Source organism: Mustela putorius, unplaced genomic scaffold (assembly GCF_011764305.1).
Source record: "Mustela putorius furo isolate JIRA1106 unplaced genomic scaffold, ASM1176430v1.1 tig00000129_pilon_pilon_pilon, whole genome shotgun sequence".
In the NCBI taxonomy this organism is placed as follows: domain Eukaryota; kingdom Metazoa; phylum Chordata; class Mammalia; order Carnivora; family Mustelidae; genus Mustela; species Mustela putorius.
The window spans coordinates 20683700-20706176 of NW_025421290.1; the positions used below are offsets into that span (position 1 = coordinate 20683700).

At 42.8% G+C, this 22477-nt stretch overlaps 1 protein-coding gene across 2 annotated transcripts in view; it reads right to left on the bottom strand.

Annotated features, from left to right (window-relative positions):
- The window catches only part of ZFYVE26 (zinc finger FYVE-type containing 26), a 66535-nt gene that overhangs the window by 31650 nt on the left and 12408 nt on the right, over positions 1–22477 (bottom strand). For both annotated transcript variants that reach the window (XM_004738998.3, XM_045070880.1), the window contains exons 10-21: positions 18831–19034; positions 16321–16932; positions 15989–16075; positions 15077–15145; positions 14231–14382; positions 7935–8136; positions 6741–7004; positions 4477–4596; positions 4221–4385; positions 3447–3665; positions 2306–2408; positions 703–1448 (exon numbers count right to left, since the gene is read on the bottom strand). In XM_004738998.3, coding sequence (XP_004739055.2) covers positions 703–1448; positions 2306–2408; positions 3447–3665; positions 4221–4385; positions 4477–4596; positions 6741–7004; positions 7935–8136; positions 14231–14382; positions 15077–15145; positions 15989–16075; positions 16321–16932; positions 18831–19034 — 2943 coding nt within the window. The remainder of the gene's footprint in view (positions 1–702; positions 1449–2305; positions 2409–3446; positions 3666–4220; positions 4386–4476; positions 4597–6740; positions 7005–7934; positions 8137–14230; positions 14383–15076; positions 15146–15988; positions 16076–16320; positions 16933–18830; positions 19035–22477) is intronic.

Genomic DNA, 22477 nt, shown 5'->3' on the forward strand with positions numbered 1-22477 from the left:
ATTTGATAGAGAGAAATCACAAGTAGACAGAGAGGCAGACAGAGAGAGAGAGGGGAAGCAGGCTCCCTGCTGAGCAGAGAGCCCGATGCGGGACTCGACCCCAGGACCCTGAGATCATGACCTGAGCCGAAGGCAGTGGCTTAACCCACTGAGCCACCCAGGTGGCTCCTGTTTTAAAGTCAACATTCGCCTGAATTCCAGCTTGGGCTTCTGGGGGTTAGGCTCAGATATCTGTACTTTAAAAGAATTTTCCAATGATTCTGGTATGCAGTGTTGAGGATACTGGCTATGAGTGCCTGTCCTGAAGTTAGATGGAGGGTGCCTGGATGGCTCAGTCAGTTAAACAGCTGCCTTTTGCTCAGGATTGAGTCCCACATCGGGCTCCCCGCTTTGACAGGAGTCTGTTTCTCCCTCTCCCTCTGCCTCTGCCCCTCCCCACTACCCCTGCTCTCTCTCTCGCATGTGTGTGCTCTCTCAAACAAACAAATAAATAAAGTTAGATGGAGTGGGGTTCTAAGCTCTGCTCCAGCACTTACTATCCTGGGCAAGTTTCCTATTCTCTGAGCCTCAGTTTCCTTTTAATATGATAAGATTACGGTGGTAGCTTTCTCTAGAGTTATTGGGATCAAATGCAATGACACACTCATTGAAAGCTCAACATTATTAGCACCAAGGAAGGGGGAGGCACAGCCTTCTGCTCACCACATGCCGCGGCACAGCTCAGAACTGCATCTTTTATGTTGCTCAAGTCGTCCACGTCTCGCCCATATGCTTCTGTGAGCTGAAGGGCTCGGGTCCAATCTCTGGCTACCAGGGCTTCCTCGAAGGCCTCTGTGAGCACTTGTAGGGCAGTGGGAGAGTGTAGGCCCAGGAGGACAGTAGAGAGACTGGCCCGGCCACAGAGACTCGCTGCCAGGCTCTGCCCTTGCTCGGTGGACCGTCGTAGTGGCTCCCAGGCAGCCAGGAGGGAGGCCCTGAGCACAGGGAACTGTTCTAGGAGGCGCTCACACTCCTGAGCTACCTGCTCTGCACTCAGAGGCACCTCCCTGCGGCCACGAAACTCCTTCCACGACAAGCTGGGCTTGGTGAGCTTTGGCCCCTGGGAAGCCCCCAGACAGGCCACTAGGGCTAGCAGCTTTGAACGGGACTTAAGGAAGGCCAAGGCAGAGGACGTAAGGGCTGGGAGTGATGACTCCCTTGGGGAGGAGCGGGGCTTTCTCTCCACTGTGGAATTCCCAGTTGGCTTCGGTGAGCCCAGTGTAGAAAGTGGGAGGTCTTCCAGGCACTGGGAGGTATGGAGCCGGACCAGGACGCCCAGGTGCGTCAGAAGGGATGATGTCTGCTGGTTTTGCCGGGAAGAGCAAAGGGCAAGAGGCTCACAGCAGCAGTTCACGATGACTTTCGGCACACTCAGGCTGAGCCCCTCTCGGGCCAGAAGGGCTGCTAGCCTGCAGGGAGAGAAGCAGAGGAGGCACAAAACCTGAGCGCACAGGCTTATTACCCAAGCTCGGAATTCATTTGTTTATACAATCAAATGTAAATGTAGACTCTTTAATTGTTACTCTTAACTCTCTCTCTTTTCTCCCCACACGAATGGCAGCCTATCAGACACCCTGCTCTGCTCTCGATTTCTCACTTGGTATTCTATCTGGGAGATCTGTCCACATCCCTCTACAGAGAGACCCCCTCATTCATGTTTATATCTACATAGTACTCCATTATGTGTTGAGCCATAATTTAATTAGTCTTCTATTACTGAACAGTGGATATTGCTTACCTGCTTCTATTACATATAAGACTAGAACAAAATGACTTTGTATATATATAATTTTTTCACGGGTCAGGAAAGCCACAGGGTACATTCCCCCATATGGATTGCTAAATCAAAGGGTATACAAATTTGTTTTTTTAAATAAATATGGACAATCTGTCTTCCCACAGTGGTTGTACCAATTTATACCTCACCAGCAGTCTTTGAGAAGGCTTGTTTTTCTATAGTGTGCCAACTAATGAGTTATCCAATTTTTGGATTTTTCCTTATTCCTAAGTGAAGATTCATCCCTTAAATTTTATGCTTGTAATACAAATGTTGGTAGAGGTGGTGAAACAGAAAGAAATGAGGCAGATTGAAATTGAATTTTAATGTAACAAGAGTAAACAAAAATTAAGGGAAAAGTCTGAAAGAAATCCATACTCTCTGTACTGAACTCAAGCACAACCCCACTTAGCCCTGGCATTCCTTAATGAAACGAAAACAGTTTTAAGAAGGCCCATCCGTGCTTAAGTCCCACAGAGTAGTTCCTACCTGTCTGGTGGAACTTGTCGCTCAAGTAGGAGGTGTGACACAAGTTGGGAAGAGCTCTGTTGCAGAAGAACAAATGGATTTCCCACCTTGACCTCCACGTGATCTGCAAAGATAAAGTGACTTTTGTTTTTACCACTGACCAGAACAGCTCAGAGCCCTGTTCCCCAGAATTAATAAAAAAAGGGTAACGTCAAAATGAAGACTACACTGAGGGGTACCTGAGTGGCTCAGTTGGTTAAATGTGTGCCTTGGCTCAGGTCATGATCTCAGGGTCCTGGAATGGAGCCCTGAGACTAGGCGGGGAGCTTCCTTCTCCCTCTCCCTGCCATCCCTGCTCATGCTCTCTCTCTCACTCTGCTCTCTCTCAAATTAAAACAAACAAACAAAAAAACCTTAGGAAAAAAAAAAGAGTACATTGAGAGCCCTTCTGTTGATATTTTCTATGTAAAGGGTATTCTTGAGAGGACCCTGATTGCAAGTTTACAACTTATTATGCTCTAAAGACTTCCAACCACAGCACAGACTTCAGTGGGTAGGTCTAGCCACAAATAGCTCATCCTGCTCTCTTTACCATGACTAAAGTACAGGCAACACTTGCTCTGTGGACTGAGATAAGAACCTGGCCCTCGAATTACAGCTTGATCCTCTCCGGGTCCTGAAATCCATGACGGTCTGAGAGAGGTATTTTTTGTCATTAATGCAATCAGAATTTACTGAGTACTCCCATGTGCTATACAGTTGTACTGGGCAGTGGGGAGACAAGGATAACTAAAACACACAGATAAGTAAGAGTGGACTCTATAAATCTAGTGTTCGTGGCTACTGCTGTACCCACAACCTCTCTCTCTCTCTCTCTTTTTTTAAGAGAAGGGTCAGGGGTGAGCAGAGGGAGAGAGAGAATCTCGGCAGGATCCATGCCCAGTGTGAAGCCCAGTGTGAAGCCCAGCGTGAAGCCCAGTGTGGGGCTCGAACTCACAATGCTCAGATCGTGACCTGAGCCGAAACCAAGAGCCGGACACCCAACCAACCGAGTCACACAGGCGCCCCAGTACCCAGAACCTCTTTTGTTGTGCACCCTTCCTCTTCCCTGCTCTAAACATTGGGCCAGTCATGACTTCATCTCCTCTTCCTTGCGACTCACCAGGCTCAGAGCTCAAGCTCCGAAGGAGAACTGCAGCCATGGTGCTGCAGTAACTGAAAAAGGTGCCCATGTAGTTGGTCTGCCTACTGCCTGCTGGGGTGTGCTTGTCCAAGTTCTTCTGGAGGAGCTGAGTCTGGATGTGCACAGGGTGGGCCTCAGCCTCTGGAGCTTTCTGGGCTGCCTGCTCCACCAGCGAGGACAGTGGAGTACTCCTGGGCTCTGGAAGGAGTTATGACAGGAGAAGGGGTGGAAGCATTAGTCTCTGCTTCTGGCACTGATCAACAGGGCCTTCGTTAGCTTAAGTGCTACACTTACAAGGTAGCTATAAAATCCTATACTGGTTGCCTGTACGAGTGATTCTTAGCCAGGAAACCTTTGAGTATAGAAAAATCGGGGTGGAGAGTCCTGTTTTCACCCCAGTGTCTTTGGGGTGGAATGGCTCTGTGGAGAACATGGTCATCTTTTAGCGAAGGTTGATCATTATTTACTAAGTACCTTCTGGGTGTATTCCTCATTAAAAGTCAGGAAAATGTATTAGCTAATGGAGCATGAAGCATCCCTTCACTGGAGTAGGGGAGAATCAGGTGGAGTTAACACTGGAGTAGGGGAGAATCAGGTGGAGTTAACATGTCAGAGGCTCGCTCTGACGAACGAGGGGGCCGCAAGAGCCCAGTCCTGGAGTGCTCAGACTCTGCTCTAAAGTGCTCCTTCACTCCTGGCTCTTTCCTCTCCCTTAGTCAGCCCTCATCTGCTGCCACGCAGTTGGGCCCATACCTGGCAGCTGTAGTGCCTCTCTCAGGGACTGGAGGACCTGATCCAGCTGCTGCGAGAGGGTGGCACGGCTGGCCACACAGTCCTCGGTGAGGCTGGGCCAGCACAGCTGAAGCAGCTCAGCCACGCTGCACCGCGGAGGGCCCGCTCCTTTTTCTTCTATGCTCTCTGTGGGAAGCAAATGAGAAGAGTGAACTCTGATGCAGACCTAATGTTCCACACCTAGGAATCAAGAGAAAAAGGGAGAAATGCAGCTCACCCGGTTTAGTTTGTCCGGTTGATGTAAGTGGGTAATTGAGGATCTTACTGATTTGCTGAAGAACAACTGGAAAACCTCGAATGCCATCAGCATTGAGAACCACGTGGTCTAGCCGTCGACCTAGAAACGGATCGAAGGAAGAGGGAATGCAGGACAAAATCAGGCACTTTCAAAGATTGATACTCAGTCCTGTATTTACTTACAAAATTTTATCTTCTCCAGGGTTAGGGAGGAAATATATGCTCTGTCGTTCTGGGTGAAAACCAGTTTACCTGGCTTATTCCATGCCTGAGGTTCCAGAGTGACCTTCAGCATGATGCCTCCACTGTCAACAGCAGCAGACCCAGCACCTAAGGCACTCCATTGGAACTGCTGTCCCAGGCCAATCACTTCTTGTGAATTTGCCTTGGTCATGCCTTCAGCTGAGAACCGGAGCTGGGATCATATCTGTCTTCTCTCTTTGCTTAAAGTGGCATCTTGACACCCTGACTAGACTGAACAACTCTATGGATAAAGATTATTCCTTATATCTCTCTTGTACCCTCTACACTTCAGATAATCTGGAAATATAGTAGGTACTAAATTAATTCCTAACTGATTGACATGAAACTATCTCAGCTATTAACATTCTGAGTAATACCTCCTTTCATTTTCAAGTAGGAGTACTAGGAGAGAGGGAGGGAAATTGTGTGATAAAAACAGCATTGCACATGCCACAGCAGACTTTCTTAGAAAGATGATGTGAACATTAAAGGACATTTTAACCAACAGCTCAGAAGTGATTTGCAGGGGTGTGCAGAAAAGAGGTACCACAGCAGGCCTATGATCACTATCCTTTGAAAGTCTTGCTTGCAAACTTGCTGTTGGTTGGCAGCTGCAAATATTGACTGGTAAATGGTTTCTGACATGGCTATAAAATGAGCCAAAGAACATCTGCTTTCCTTTTGAGAGTCTAGAATTTTGGTACATGTGGGGCAGAGATGGCGCCCCATAAAAGCCTTGGGCGTTGAGTCTCTAATGAGCACCCTCGTACACACTTGTCACAACTACCGTTGGAGGAATTAAGCTCAGCCTGTGTGACTCCACAGGGAGAAGACTCTAGCAAGCTGTGCCTGGTTTCCTTCAGACTTTATCCCATGAGCCTTTTCCCTTTGCTGATTTTGCTGCATATCTTTTTGCTGAAATAAATTTCAGCCATGAGTATGACTATATGCTGAGTTCTATAACTTCTAATGAATCACTGAGCCTAGGACTGGCTATCCTGTCATGACCTATTCACCGTTCTTCTCTTCATATTACTGATACAGGGGTGCTGTTTCCAATGTTTGGTGAGTGTATCAAGGATGCGTAGAATGGAACTTTGCCTAATCCTTTCTTCATATTCTTCTACCTTCATATACTAGATTCCTCCAAGAATTCCATATATACATTCTGGGACATTATTAACCTCAAGATATAATCCTCCCTCTAGCTGTGATCCATGAACAATTCCCTTATGCCGCATTTACAAATTCAAGACTGTTCTGGGTTTTAGGTTACATGGGGTTCATTCTGGCATTCATTCTGGCAGTCTAAAGGCACAATTTCCATTTATACAATTTCTTTTTCTTTTTCTTTTTTTTTTTAAAGATTTATTTATTTATTTGACAGAGAGAGAGATCACAAGTAGGCAGAGAGGCAGGCAGAGAGAGAGAGAGAGGAGGAAGCAGGCTCCCTGCCGAGGAGAGAGCCCGATGTGGGACTCGATTCCAGGACCCTGAGATCATGACCCGAGCCAAAGGCAGCGGCCTAACCCACTGAGCCACCCAGGCGCCCCATCCATTTATACAATTTCTAAAAAAAGATTTTATTTATTTATTTAACAGAGAGAGAGAGATCACAAGTAGACCGAGAGGGAGGGAGAAGCAGACTCCCCGCTGAGCAGAGAGCCCGATGTGGGGCTCGATCCCAGGACCCCGAGATCACGATCTGAGCCAAAGGCAGAGGCCCAACCCACTGGGCTACCCAGGCGCTCCACCATTTATACAATTTTTGAATATGTATTTCGTCTTTGAATTTACCTATAATTTCCCTAAATGAGTGCAGATTGCCAAGTCTATTAAAAAGATAAGTGTCTCAGACTATATTTAAACCACCAGACTAGACATGAGGAAGTTAACTAATACTCCTTCTCCCTGTCTCCAGTCAGTATTTTCTTCTTATGCATCTCAGAAACCCATCCCCTCATTGGAGAATTAGGAATAAAGCTGAAGAAGCACACTCACCCCGGCTCTCAAGGCTAATGTTCAGACGTCGTTCAGCTGTTTCCAAGAGCTGCTTACAGGTTTTCCAGAGCTGGCACTGAGAGCAAGCAAGATCAAATGCAGCCATGGCAGGGGGACTGAGGTCTTCCAGAACTTCTCTCAGGGGAGCAGTGGGCTCCACCAGGGAATTGCTTATCCAGAAGTCCTCCTGGAGCATGGGGATGGGTTCTCCAGACGTGCTGAGTAACTTGTCAGTCACATCAGAGATGGAGTAAAATACCATCCCTGGACACCCAGAGGTGGAATAAAAAGCAAGAGGTTAACATGATTCTCACTACTTTCATTCTGAAAACTAGTTACCTAAAAAAAAAAAAAAAAGTTTGAGATCCTTCCACACAAGATTATCTTCTGTATGTATTAGCACCATCATTACAGCCTGCTCTTATGGCCTCAAAACAACGTTATGAAAAGGCAGACCCAGAGAAACTCAAAGTGGTCAAGATGACTGGGGGCTTCTTCCTAATGGGATCTAAAGGTAGGCTGAGAAAGAATGAGGTGTATTTGTGTGTGCTAATCAGAAACAATCTCTAAAACACATTGCTAAAAAAAAACAGGTAGAAAAATGGGACTTACTGTTAAGAACGCATTTATATTACGAATAAAAAAGATATGCAGAAGAGGTATGGTGAATTTCTGGGAGAACGCAGAAGGAGCAATCTGTGATGGTAGTTGATGTGTGGAGCCTGGATGACTAAGAGATGTGGAAATGTGGGGCAGGATTCCACTTTCAAGAAATCATGAAAGGATGGGCTTTTGCAGTGCCATCCACGTTGGGCACTAACGCCTGTGAATCCTACACCATCAATGTTATACACAACTTCACTTTGAAGAAAAGTGAAGTGATATGTTTTATCCTGGAATAGCTACATAGGAAGGAAATAAACTCCCAACCATTTCCCAAGGCCCAAGCCAGTGGCCATCAGAACAGATGGGGGAAACAGCATTCACACCCTCCAGTTTAAACCCCACAGGACAAGCTGAATGGAGCAGCTCAAGTGGCAGGGATGGGACCACCAGGGTCTCAGGGAAGTTGGGCCACACCTAGAAATGGACTCTGTGTGTGTCAGCATTGCTATTTTTCAGGTGCTATGCCTACCCCCATGAGGAACCCATGATTTGCATGGCTGTTCCTTCACCCCCCAACCTCCCCTGCACCTGCTGCTGCAGCATTGCCAATGGCCTGTAGTGTGGAGCGGCCGCTGCCTGTTCTTCGAATGGTGCTGCTACCACCATCGGAATTCTGGTTTTCAATCTTGTGCTCTACCCGGGACAGCTCCTGGATCACCTCCTGGTAGCGCTCCATGAACATCAACTCCCCTGAGCTGGGTGAGGACTTCAGGTTGAACATGAACACCACCTGTCACAGGAAGAGGACGAGTGGGGGTTGTGTTGGGTCCGCTGAGTTAGGGAATCTAGAGATAGGAGATCTTGCCTAGCATTAGAGTATGGCTCTGAGACATACGCTTTGGAGGCTTGTGAGAGTACCTAATATTAGAAGAATAGATCAAATACAGAAATTATTCATAAAACTTGGCAAGAAAGCCTCTATGGCCCCCACAGAAAATAGGCAAAAGACGTGAATAGTTTCCAAGAAAAAATGCATATGACTAATTACATATGACTAATACATAGATGAAAAATGTTTTCCCTTACTAGTAATCCAGGAAATTTAAGTTAACATTAATACCATTCTGCATCTATCACAATGACAAAGTAAAAATAAACCATCATGGAGTGCTGGTAGGATGAACTGTTACAATCTTTTTTTGAAAAGCAATTTGACAATCTACAAAGCTTAAAAAATGCTTTTATTCTTTGACTTAGTAATTTTTATGAGAAACTCTCTTAAGGAAATAATTCAAAAGACTTAATGCTTGAAGGTGATAATCTACAAGGTTGAAAAGAACTGAATGTTGACTAGCAGGGAAATGGTCAAATGCACCTACTTGATCAGACTACTGTGAGGTCACTAAACCCAATGACAAGGCAAATGCAAAAAAGGTCCTAAATAAAGTTATAGATTCAACATAATTTTGGTTATATAAAAGTCATTCATAACTTGGAAAAGCATTGGCAGAAATATACTTTACCTTTAATATCGGTTGTTCTGGATAACAGGGTTAATACTTGTTAATGCATGACTTATTATATAACCAGGTTAAGAAAACAGGGATTTTTATTTAAAAAAAAAAAAAAAAGGATCAAGGTCCCAGGAAAGGAAGAGGAGGCGAGGACTTTTAGGAATAAAGCCTTGGAGGGGGTAAGGTTGTGGGGGAGGAGGGTCCCAGCTGAATTCCTCTCAGAATTTGGGTGTAAAAAGGTTGGCAAGGGTCCTGTTCTCCCACAGAGGTTCAGAATTATTATCATTTAAGTCTGGGATCTAAAATGATTAGAGGAAGTTGAACAAAGATTCTTCTACCACCTAGATTTCTCCATTTATTTCTCAACAACTGAACGCGAATTAAAGAAAAATTCTGACCTATTTGTTAAGGGATCAGCACAAGTGTAATAAAAATATCAAGAGAATTTTAAAAACCAGAAGAGTAGGTTTTTATGCCATTAAATTTAAGCAATTTTTAGTAGAGGATTCTTGTTTCTCCTACAGCTTGTACATAAACCTCTTAACATTTCCATGAGGACAAGCAGATATTACACTTAACTCCAATTTTCAAATAAGGATATGCAATTTCTGAGAGTGTAAGAGTCTTTCTGACTTTTATTCCTTGTGCTTTTTCCTATAGAACATGATGAATATTCTAGTTTGGTAGTCTCCTATACTTATATAGAATTAGCATTTTAGTTATTATTAAAAATTGTCTGCATCTGAGCCTTGGTGGCTCAGTTGTTAAGTATCTGCCTTTGGCTCAGGTTATGATACCAGGGTCCTGGGATCCAGTCCTGTATCGGCTTCCCTGCTCAATGGAAAGCCTGCTTCTTTCTCTGCCTCTGCCCCTGCTGGTGTTCCCTCTCTTGCTGTGTCTTTCTTTTCAAATAAATAAATAAAATCTTTTAAAAAAATTGCATTATTATTATTTTTTTTTTTTTTTTTTTTTTTTTTTAATTTTTTTATTTTTATAAACATATATTTTTATCCCCAGGGGTACAGGTCTGTGAATCACCAGGTTTACACACTTCACAGCACTCACCAAATCACATACCCTCCCCAATGTCCATAATCCCACCCCCTTCTCCCAAACCCCCTCCCCCCGGCAACCCTCAGTTTGTTTTGTGAGATTAAGAGTCACTTATGGTTTGTCTCCCTCCCAATCCCATCTTGTTTCATTTATTCTTCTACCCACTTAAGCCTCCATGTTGCATCACCACTTCCTCATATCAGGGAGATCATATGATAGTTGTCTTTCTCTGCTTGACTTATTTCGCTAAGCATGATACGCTCTAGTTCCATCCATGTTGTTGCAAATGGCAAGATTTCATTTCTTTTGATGGCTGCATAGTATTCCATTGTGTATATATACCACATCTTCTTGATCCATTCATCTGTTGATGGACATCTAGGTTCTTTCCATAGTTTGGCTATTGTGGACATTGCTGCTATAAACATTCGGGTGCATGTGCCCCTTTGGATCACTACATTTGTATCTTTAGGGTAAATACCCAATAGTGCAATTGCTGGGTCATAGGGCAGTTCTATTTTCAACATTTTGAGGAACCTCCATGCTGTTTTCCAGAGTGGCTGCACCAGCTTGCATTCCCACCAACAGTGTAGGAGGGTTCCCCTTTCTCCGCATCCTCGCCAGCATCTGTCATTTCCTGACTTGTTGATTTTAGCCATTCTGACTGGTGTGAGGTGATATCTCATTGTGGTTTTGATTTGTATTTCCCTGATGCCGAGTGATATGGAGCACTTTTTCATGTGTCTGTTGGCCATCTGGATGTCTTCTTTGCAGAAATGTCTGTTCATGTCTTCTGCCCATTTCTTGATTGGATTATTTGTTCTTTGGGTGTTGAGTTTGCTAAGTTCTTTATAGATTCTGGACACTAGTCCTTTATCTGATATGTCGTTTGCAAATATCTTCTCCCATTCTGTCAGTTGTCTTTTGATTTTGTTAACTGTTTCCTTTGCTGTGCAAAAGCTTTTGATCTTGATGAAATCCCAGTAGTTCATTTTTTCCCTTGCTTCCCTTGCCTTTTGCGTTGTTCCTAGGAGGATGTTGCTGCGGCAGAGGTCGAAGAGGTTGCTGCCCGTGTTCTCAAGGATTTTGATGGATTCCTTTCGTACATTGAGGTCCTTCATCCATTTTGAGTCTATTTTTGTGTGTGGTGTAAGGAAATGGTCCAATTTCATTTTTCTGCATGTGGCTGTCCAATTTTCCCAGCACCATTTATTGAAAAGGCTGTCTTTTTTCCATTGGACATTCTTTCCTGCTTTGTCGAAGATTAGTTGACCATAGATTTGAGGGTCTATTTCTGGGCTCTCTATTCTGTTCCATTGATCTATGTGTCTGTTTTTGTGCCAGTACCATGCTGTCTTGATGATGACAGCTTTGTAATAGAGCTTGAAGTCCGGAATTGTGATGCCACCAACGTTGGCTTTCTTTTTCAATATCCCTTTGGCTATTCGAGGTCTTTTCTGGTTCCATATAAATTTTAGAATTATTTGTTCCATTTCTTTGAAAAAGATGGATGGTACTTTGATAGGAATTGCATTAAATGTGTAGATTGCTTTAGGTAGCATAGACATTTTCACAATATTTATTCTTCCAATCCAGGAGCATGGAACATTTTTCCATTTCTTTGTGTCTTCCTCAATTTCTTTCATGAGTACTTTATAGTTTTCTGAGTATAGATTCTGTGTCTCTTTGGTTAGGTTTATTCCTAGGTATCTTATGGTTTTGGATGCAATTGTAAATGGGATTGACTCCTTAATATCTCTTTCTTCTGTCTTGCTGTTGGTGTAGAGAAATGCAACTGATTTCTGTGCATTGATTTTATATCCTGACACTTTACTGAATTCCTGTATAAGTTCTAGCAGTTTTGGAGTGCATTCTTTTTGGGTTTTCCACATATAGTATCATATCATCTGCGAAGAGTGATAATTTGACTTCTTCTTTGCCGATTTGGATGCCTTTAATTTCCTTTTGTTGTCTGATTGCTGAGGCTAGGACCTCTAGTACAATGTTGAATAGCAGTGGTGATAATGGACATCCCTGCCGTGTTCCTGACCTTAGCGGAAAAGCTTTCAGTTTTTCTCCATTGAGAATGATATTTGCGGTGGGTTTTTCATAGATGGCTTTGATGATATTGAGGTATGTGCCCTCTATCCCTACACTTTGAAGAGTTTTTGATCAGGAAGGGATGTTGTACTTTGTCAAATGCTTTTTCAGCATCTATTGAGAGTATCATATGGTTCTTGTTCTTTCTTTTATTGATGTGTTGTATCACATTGACTGATTTGCGGATGTTGAACCAACCTTGCAGCCCTGGAATAAATCCCACTTGGTCGTGGTGAATAATCTTTTTAATGTACTGTTGAATCCTATTGGCTAGTATTTTTTGTTGAGTATTTTCGCATCTGTGTTCATCAAGGATATCGGTCTATAGCTCTCTTTTTTGGTGGGATCCTTGTCTGGTTTTGGGATCAAGGTGATGCTGGCCTCATAAAATGAGTTTGGAGGTTTTCCTTCCATTTCTATTTTTTGGAACAGTTTCAGGAGAATAGGAATTAGTTCTTCTTTAAATGTTTGGTAGAATTCCCCCGGAAAGCCGTCTGGCCCTGGGCTTTTGTTTGTTTGGAGATTTTTAATGACTGTTTCAATCTCCTTACTGGTTATGGGTCTGTTCAGGCTTTCTATTTCTTCCTGGTTCAGTTGTGGTAGTTTATATGTTTCTAGGAATGCATCCATTTCTTCCAGATTGTCAAATTTATTGCCGTAGAGTTGCTCATAGTATGTTCTTATAATAGTTTGTATTTCTTTGGTGTTAGTTGTGATCTCTCCTCTTTCATTCATGATTTTATTTATTTGGGTCCTTTCTCTTTTCTTTTTGATAAGTCGGGCCAGGGGTTTATCAATTTTATTAATTCTTTCAAAGAACCAGCTCCTAGTTTCGTTGATTTGTTCTATTGTTTTTTTGGTTTCTATTTCATTGATTTCTGCTCTGATCTTTATGATTTCTCTTCTCCTGCTGGGCTTAGGGTTTCTTTCTTGTTCTTTCTCCAGCTCCTTTAGGTGTAGGGTTAGGTTGTGTACCTGAGACCTTTCTTGTTTCTTGAGAAAGGCTTGTACCGCTATATATTTTCCTCTCAGGACTGCCTTTGTTGTGTCCCACAGATTTTGAACCGTTGTGTTTTCATTATCATTTGTTTCCATGATTTTTTTCAATTCTTCTTTAATTTCCCGGTTGACCCATTCATTCTTTAGAAGGATACTGTTTAGTCTCCATGTATTTGGGTTCTTTCCAAACTTCCTTTTGTGGTTGAGTTCTAGCTTTAGAGCATTGTGGTCTGAAAATATGCAGGGAATGATCCCAATCTTTTGATACCGGTTGAGTCCTGATTTAGGACCGAGGATGTGATCTATTCTGGAGAATGTTCTAGTTTGGTAGTCTCCTATACTTATATTCTAGTTTGGTAGTCTCCTATACTTATATAGAATTAGCATTTTAGTTATTATTAAAAATTGTCTGCATCTGAGCCTTGGTGGCTCAGTTGTTAAGTATCTGCCTTTGGCTCAGGTTATGATACCAGGGTCCTGGGATCCAGTCCTGTATCGGCTTCCCTGCTCAATGGAAAGCCTGCTTCTTTCTCTGCCTCTGCCCCTGCTGGTGTTCCCTCTCTTGCTGTGTCTTTCTTTTCAAATAAATAAATAAAATCTTTTAAAAAAATTGCATTATTATTATTTTTTTTTTTTTTAAAGATTTTATTTATTTATCTGACAGAGAGAAACCACAAGTACACTGAGAGGCAGGCAGAGAGAGAGAGAAGGAAGCAGGCTCCCTGCTGAGCAGGGAGCCCGATGCGGGACTCGATCCCAGGACCCTGAGATCATGACCTGAGCCGAAGGCAGCGGCTCAACCCACTGAGCCACCCAGGCGCCCGCATCATTATTTTTAACTATATAAAATCACCTATGTGTTCCCAGAAGGAGTGTAAGGAAAGACACAAAAATATTTCACTATTTTGAAGTGATAAAATTGTGGCTAAATATTTTATCTTGTTGAAACACTGTTTCTGTTAAGAAACGATTCAATAGCTTAAATCTCCAGGATTAATCTTGAAATCCACAGTGCTAAGGACTGGGCCTTGAACATGGAAACTCCCCCGTTGCTCCTGTTGGATTTGGTCCGTCAGGTGCTCCTGAGGCTCTGGTTGCACATGCATCTAGCTTTACTTGAGGCCCAGTGGGGCCTGGACAGCCATGGGCTGTGTTTTCCTTCCTAGAACAAGATATGGCCTGGGCGGCTAACACCCGCTACACAGGTGCTCCCCTTACCTGGTGGGCTTCGGCAAAGTTCCCCCGGAGGATGCAGGATGCCAGCAGTGACTCGGGTGGGGAGAACATCATGGGGATGAATGAACTTTGCGACTGGGGCTGCAACCGGCCATCCAGCTCATTCCTTCCAGACACAGCGTTCAGACTTCCCTCTGTTGGCACACAAGAATGTGGGGGCCAGGGAAGCAAAGAAACTGAGGAAAAACGTGACTGTTGGCACCTCCCACTAAACTCTTATCTTTAAGTTCTGTAAGTGGGGCTTAATTCTTCCTCAGTTGAAGAGCAAACCTATGCTAGTATCTTTGAATACAAGACTTAAGTACCATTTTAGGGTTAGTCAGCTGTTTCTCTCTGCTGATGGGTGACTCCATGATGGTGAGACACCCCTTCCCCCTTTCCTTGCTGAAATCTGCTTGGCCATCTACAGAACAACCTTTTTTTTTTTTTTTTTCCAAATTGAGATATAATTGACATATAACATTATAATAGTTTTAGGTGAACAACAAAATGATTTATGTATATATTATGAAATGGTCAACCCATTAAGTTTAGTTAACATCCATCATTCATCACACCTAGTTACAAACTTTTTTTCCTTGTGATAATTTTTAAGATCTATTCTCTTAGCCACTTTCAAATATTCAATAGAGTTGTGTTAACTGTAGTTACCACACTGTGTATTATAGCCCCAGGACTTATTTATAACTGGAAGTTTATATCTCTTAGAACCAACCTTCTTGAATATAGGCATAAACTGCTAAGTCCAGGATTTTATACTGTGATGTAGGGCAACTCTCTATCAGGGAAAAGCTGCTTGAAGTTGGCTAATGTTTGGGAGCCTCATACCTGAAGTGCTTGTGCTCAGCTCACTACTTGTACTTTCCAGGGATGGGTTGGAACTTCTGTCCCGGCCATCTAAAGGTATTAGGAAGAAAAGAGAGAATCAACCCTCAACTCCTTACAGTGTACAAGCTGGGGAGGGAAGAGGTAGTGGTGGTGCTGAAGAGGTAGTGGCAGAGGGAGAGAGAGAGAGAGAATCTGAAGCAGGCTCCAGGTCAAGCACAGAGCTTGACTTGGGGCTCCACCTCAGGACCTTGACATCATGACCTGAGCTGAAATCAAAAGTCAGATGCTTAACTGACTGAGCCACCCAGGCATCCTGTCCACCTCTTTTTAAAGGCAATTTGGTAATATCCATGTATCTTTGACCTTGCTATTCTACTGCGAGGAACTTATTCTGTAGCTATATTCACACAGACACATATGTATGTAAGTAGATATGTATGTATACAGACATATATGTACAAGGTTTACTATAGCCTTGTTACTAATAGTAAAAAACAGAAACAATTTAAATGTGCACAAAAGAGTATACACAGCAGTGAAATACGAAGCAGGCCTTAAATTACAAGGAGAAAAAAGTAAGTTCTCAATACGTAGCATGACACATCTGTTGTATATATAAAAGAATATAAGTGAAAAAAGAAAAGCACAGTTCCCAACACATACAGTAAATATAGTTCGATGCATCTGTAAGCATAAAATCCGATATAACGGTTATATGTCATGAAAATTTCTGGAAAAAACTATTAGCAAGGTTACCTTAGGGGAGTGCGACTGGGATAATCTTAGATCCTAGATCCCTTATTCTTTGTTTGGACCATGTGTTTTATTTTAAAGAATCCTAGATAAGTGGCAGCATACCACTTGGCCTGGCACACAGGAATGAGGACTGGGGAGAACTCTTCAGAAGGTTACCTGGCCGGCTCTTTCTGGTCCTACGCCCCCTGCGGAGACTTGGATGTCCTGTGGCCATGGGCCGGTATCTTCGGGAAGGCTGCTCCTCTGAAACGGCAAACTCTGGGTCATATGAGAGTGTTCAGTTTTGATTTGACCCATCTCCTGGGAGGACAGGGAGGGGGAGATCTGGATTGGCTCTAGGAGATGGGTTTCTGACACTAGTTGCTATGGTGATAATGCCCTGAGTTAAGGTGTGACTCCCAGATATCAACTCACTCTCTCCCACATTCCTGGGATTTTTTTTCCCCTCCTCACTTTTGGGACCCACCGGCTCTCTTGTCTCCTCTCACCTGAGCTCTGGTTGCTTGTTACCACCTTGTATCTCCACTGGGCCTCCGAGAGAACTTTGGAAAACCGCTGCAGGCGGCTCTGCAGGCCATCTCTGCTTCCCGAGCAGCTCTGGCCTTCTAGCAGCTTTGGCTTCTCAGGGGGACTGTGGCTGTTGAGTTTATCCAGCTGCTCCTGCAGAAGCCTGAGGAAGGCCCCTATTGCAAATTCATCAGCCAGGAACCCGCTGATACCACTAGTAAAGTGCTTTAGGTCCAAAAAGCTGTGCCCATGGGGCCCTGGGGAACTGTCTTTTGGCTCTGTCTTTGGACAGCTTGGGATTGTATTAGCAAGGCTCCTGGGGACTCCCTGGCAACCCCGTTCTGACTTCCTCTCGGGTTGTGCTGCGTGCTGAGGGCTCTCTGATGGTGACCTCAAATCCAAGAGACCCTTCCCCTCAATGTCATCATCCTCAGCATAGTCCTCGGGTAGGTGAGGCTCTGGGTGAAGCTCGGCAGAGGTGATGAGAAGCAATGAGAAGATGTTTTCTAGAAGTTCCAGGCACAAGGCATCAGGAATACTGCACAGATACTGTTGACATCTTGCTAGGTATGTTGAGAAGAGATCTGAAGCACCTAGAGAAGCACGTATAAGAGAAGAGGCCAGAGAAAGAGAAGAGAGAAAATGTAAACATTAGAAATACTACTTGGCAGGGGCGCCTGGGTGGCTCAGGGGGTTGGAGCCCCTGCCTTCAGATCGGGTTGTGATTCCCAGGGTCCTGGGATCGAGCCCCGCATCAGGCTCTCTGCTCGGCAGGGAGCCTGCTTCCCCCTCTCTCTGCCTACCTCTCTGCCTACTTGTGATCTCTCTCTCTCTCTCTGTCAAATAAATAAATAAAATCTTAAAAAAAAAAAACACTACTTGGCAGACTCAAATATTCTCACAACTTTTTAAGTCCTTTATTTTTTAATGACTACGAGAAGCAGTTATAGGGAGAAGAATAAGAGACTATTCAGCCATATCTTTGCATGATTTGCAGATTTTGCTACCTTAATCAAGGGTACAGCTTACTGAACACTCATTATTTTGTTTCTGCTTTTAAATATTATTCCTCATCATCATAGGGGAAGAGGAAAAAAAAATAAAACAAGAAAAATCAGAGAGGGAGACAAACTGTAAGAGATTCTTTTTTTTTTTTTTTTAAGATTTTATTTATTTATTTGATGGAGATCACAAGTAGGCAGAGAGGCAGGCGGGGCGGGGGGGAAGCAGGCTCCCTACAGAGCAGAGAGCCCGATGTGGGGCTCGATCCCAGGACCCTGGGACCATGACCCAAGCTGAAGGCAGAGGCCCCAACCCACTGAGCCACCCAGGTGCCCCGAGACTCTTAATCACAGTGAACAAACAGGGCTGCTGGAGAGGGACGGGCTAACTGGGTGATGGACATTATGGAGGGCACGTGAGGTAATGAGCACTGGGTGCTCTATAAGACTGAGGAATTATTCTGAAACCAATACATTATATGTCAACTGAATTTAAATTAAAAAAAAGGAGGAAAAATTTTTAAAAAATGTTTAAAAGACAAAACAGCAAAAAAACCATTATTCCTCATCTCTGACAAGCACTTCGTATTTCAGTTCCTAGAATGAAGGCAGCACAGAGATGCCTTATTCCTCAATTCTATTTTCATTCACTGTTACACTAAAGGGGATCAGGAGCTACCTAGATCTTTCAAGAAATACTCACTAGTCAGAAATTACCATGCTCACTGGTGAAGGTCTATTCCAAAGCCACATAGAAGATAACTGACTCTGGCCACAGATGGCAAGTTAAGGAATTACAAACTATTAAGAAAAAAGGAAGAGGGGGCACCTGGGTGGCTCAGTCAGTTAAATGTCTGCCTTCATCTCAGGTCATGGTCCTGGGGTCCTGAGATTGAGCCCCACATTGGCTCTCTGCTCAGAGGAGAGCCTGCTTCTCTCTCCCTCTGCCTGCCGCTCTGCCTGCTTGTGCGCTCTCTCTCTCTCAAATAAATAAATAAAATCTTAAAAAAAAAAAAAAAAAACAAAGAAAGAGGATAAAACATGAGGTTCTTTCATAATGGAGGTTGTAACCCAGAACACTGACTTAGAGACCCACCTTGAAAAAAAAAATAGAACAGAAAAATAATTGAGAGGGTGCTCCATTTGGAAATGTAAGTATTGTTTCTTAAAACTTAGTTTGTATATCTCTTACACAAACATATATATCTCACAAATTATATACCTAAGTGTAAACAGGAGTGTGATGTGAAATGCTATTTTCACTGTGGGTTGTAGTAAAAAAAAAAAAGCATTTGGAAAATACTGCACTAAGTGATCAGACTCCTATTAGAACTTAGGTAGTGTCTCCTCCACGTCCTTCTGATTCATGGAGGCCGACAAATGGATGAAATTACTCCTGGACATAAAAAACCCAAGGCCACCTCCCAATCCCATGAAGAACTCTGGGAAAGGCTTATGTCCGGGATGGGAAGGCAGGGAGAAATCTGTACCTGGGGAGGAGAGAGAATCATTTTCTGGCTCCGCAGCCATGGCTGGGTCCTCTGAAGGACTGTCTCTGCATTCCCGGCACTGGGAGTGCTGGTGTGAGTTCACACAGAGGGCATAGATGGCATACTTCATGGCACAGAAGCTCTGGTAGAGCGTCAGGTTCGGACACCAACTCAGGTGCTCAGGAACTGGGGCTCCAGCTGAATCTGAATGGTAGAGACATGGGCAGAACTTCAGTGTTGGGTCTCTCAGGCAGGAGTGCAGGATGGCTGAGGCAAAGACTCGCTGCTCTTCTGGCTCAGACTTCTCACCCTTTCTCCTTGCTGTCAGTTTGACCTGCGCCCCGTCTGGACCCTTTCTTCCATGCAACATCAACGTGCAGCCCCTGTTTCTTTTTCCCACCTGCCTCCGTTCTACATGGCTGTTTACTTACGGCCCTCATGGCTATTTAACAAGTCTCTGCCTCATATTTCTTAAAATATCCGTTTTCCTTTTTTAAGAAAATTAAAATGTCAAGTTAATATTTAGTCCACCTAGTGCCACATTATGTAGGAGACAAGGTTTAAAATGCATTTAGACTGAATAATGAGAGCAAAGGCAACAAAAAAGTTGCCTTTGTTAGAAATATTTGTTAGGAACAAATATTTAATGTTTAAGAAAGCACTGAAGCAGACATCAAGGTAAAAAACACAAACTCAGTTGAAATGCCCTGTACTTGTTTAATAATTTTTCATTAAAAATTTTGTTTTTGATTATCAGGAGAAAGGGGGGCACCATAATTTTTAAAGGGTCTCTAACATTTTAATCTGACCCTAATTCCTTCCATAGGAAAATATAACCTGCTTAAGCCATCTATATGCTGCCTATAAGAGACTCACTTCAGACCTAAAGACACCTGCAGATTGAAAATGAAGAGACAGAAAAACATTTACCTTCCAAATAAAAGTGAAAAGAAAGCTGGGGTAGCTATGTTTATATCCAATGAAATAGACTTTAAAACAAAGACTGTAATAAGAGACAAAGAAGGTCACTGCATAATGATACAGGGAACAACCCAACAACAGAATAATTGTAAATATTTATGCATCCAAAACAGGAAGGCCTAAATGCAACTATTAACAGACATAAAGGAAGAAACTGACAATAATACAATAATAGTAGGGGTTTTTAACACCTCACTTTTATCAATGCATAGATCACCGGACACAAACAAGGCAACAGTGGATCAGAATGGACACATTGGAGCAGATGGATCTAACAGATATATTCAGAACATTCATCCCAAAGCAGTAGAATACATACTCTTTTCAAGTACACATGGAAAATTCTCCAGAATAAATTACACATTATGCCACCAAACAAGTTTCAATAAATTAAAAAATACTGAAATCACATCATGCCTCTTTTCTGACCACAACTGTATGAAATCAGAAATCAATTACAAGAGAAAGTCTGGAAAGAACACAAATACATGGAGGGTAAGTAACATTCTACTAAGCAATGAATGAGTCAACCAAGAAACTAAAGAGGAAATAATATATGGAGACAAATGAAAATGAAAACACAATAGTCCAAAACCTTTGGGATGCAGAAAAACCTGTTTTAAGAGGGAAGATTACACTAATACAGGCCTATCTCAAGAAACAAGAAAGATCTCAAATAAACAACCTTATACTTAAAGGAGTTAGGAAAAAAGAACAAAGACCAAAGCCAGTAGAAGGAAGAAAATTATAATAAAGATTAAAGCAGAAATAAATGAAACAGAGACTTACAAAAAACAATAGAACAGATCAATGAAACCAGGAGCTGGTGCTTTGAAAAGATCAACAAAATTGATAAAACTTTAGCCGGACTCATAGAGAGAGAGAGAGAGAGAGAGAATTCAAATAATAAAACCAGAAATGAAAAAGAATAACTGACACCACAGAAATACAAAGAATTATGAGAGAATAATATGAAAAATTATATGCTAACAAACTGGAAAACCTAGAAGAAATGGATTAATTCCGAGAAACATACAATTTTCCAAAGCTAAATCAGGGAGAAACAGAAAATTTGAAAAGAATCACTACTAGCAATAGAATTGAACTGGTAATCATAAAACAAAAGTCCAGGACCAGAGGGCTTCCTAGGTAAATTCTGCCAAACATTTAAAGAAGGGTTAATAATACTGATTTCTTCTCAAGCTATTCCAAAAAATAGAAAATGAAGGAAAGCCTCCAAATTCATTCTATGAGGCCAGCATTACCCTGGTATCCTGTGATAAAGATACCACAAAAAAGGGGCGCCTGGGTGGCTCAGTGGGTTAAAGCCTCTGCCTTCGGCTCGGGTTGTGGTCCTGGGGTCCTGGGATCGGGCCCCGCGTCGGGCTCTCTGCTCTGCGGGGAACCTGCTTCCTCCTCTCTCTGCCTGCCTCTCTGCCTACTTGTGATCTCTCTCTCTGTCAAATGAATAAATAAAATCTTAAAAAAAAAAAAAAAAGACACCACAGAAAAGAAAATTATAGGCCAGGATCTCTGCTGAACACAGATGCAAAAATCCTCGAGAAAATAGCAAACTGAGGGGCGCCCGAGTGGCTCAGTCTGTTAAGTGTCTGCCTTCAGCTCGGGTCACGATCTCAGGGTCCTGGGAAAGAGCCCCACACTGGGCTCTCTGCTCAGTGGGGCATCTACTTCTGCCTCTCACTCTCCCTCTGCTCTCTCTCTTTCTGTCTTAAATAAATAAATAAAATCTTTAAAAAAATAGCAACTGAATAAAATAATACATTAAAAAATGTATTCAGCATGATCAAGAGGGATTTATTCCAGGGATGCAAGGGTGATTCAATACTCACAAATCAATCAATGTGATACAGCACATTAACAAGAGAAAGGATAAAAACCATATTATCATCTCAACAGATGTAAAAAAGCATTTGACAAAGTAAAAGATCCACTTACGATAAAAACTCAACAAAGTTTAGAGAGAGCATACCTCAACATAATGAAGTCCATATATGAAAAACCCACGGTTAACATCATACTCAATGGAGGAAACCTGAAAGCTGTTACTCTAAGATCAGGAACAAGACAAAGATGTCTACTCTGACCACTTTTATTCAACATAGTACTGGAAGTCTGAGTCGTATCAATCATACAAGTAAAAAAAAAAAAAGGTATCCAAGTTGGTAAGGAAAAAGTAAAACTTTCACCATCTGCAGATGACATGATACGATATATAGAAAACCATAAAGATTCCACCAAAAAACTACTAGACCCAATAAATAATTCAGTAAAGTTGCATGATACAAAATTAATATACAGAAATCTGTTGGGCTAAAAAAAAAGGACAACTGGGGCGCTTGGGTGGCTCAGTTAAGTGTTTGCCTTTGGCCTTTGGCTCAGGTCATGATTCCAGGGTCCTAGCATCAAGCCCCGCATTGGACTCCTTGCTCAGTGGGAAGCCTGCTTCTCCCTCTCCCACTCCCCCTGCTTGTGTTCCCTCTCTCACCGTGCCTCTCTGTCAAATAAATAAATAAAATCTTGGGGGGGGGGGAGGACAACTTGCTTAAAAAAAGAAAAAAGCACTAAGTGTAACAAAGCAAAAAAGAAGAAAAGAAATATTATCCATGATCCTGCCAGCTAAATACAATCACTGTTACATTCTGGTT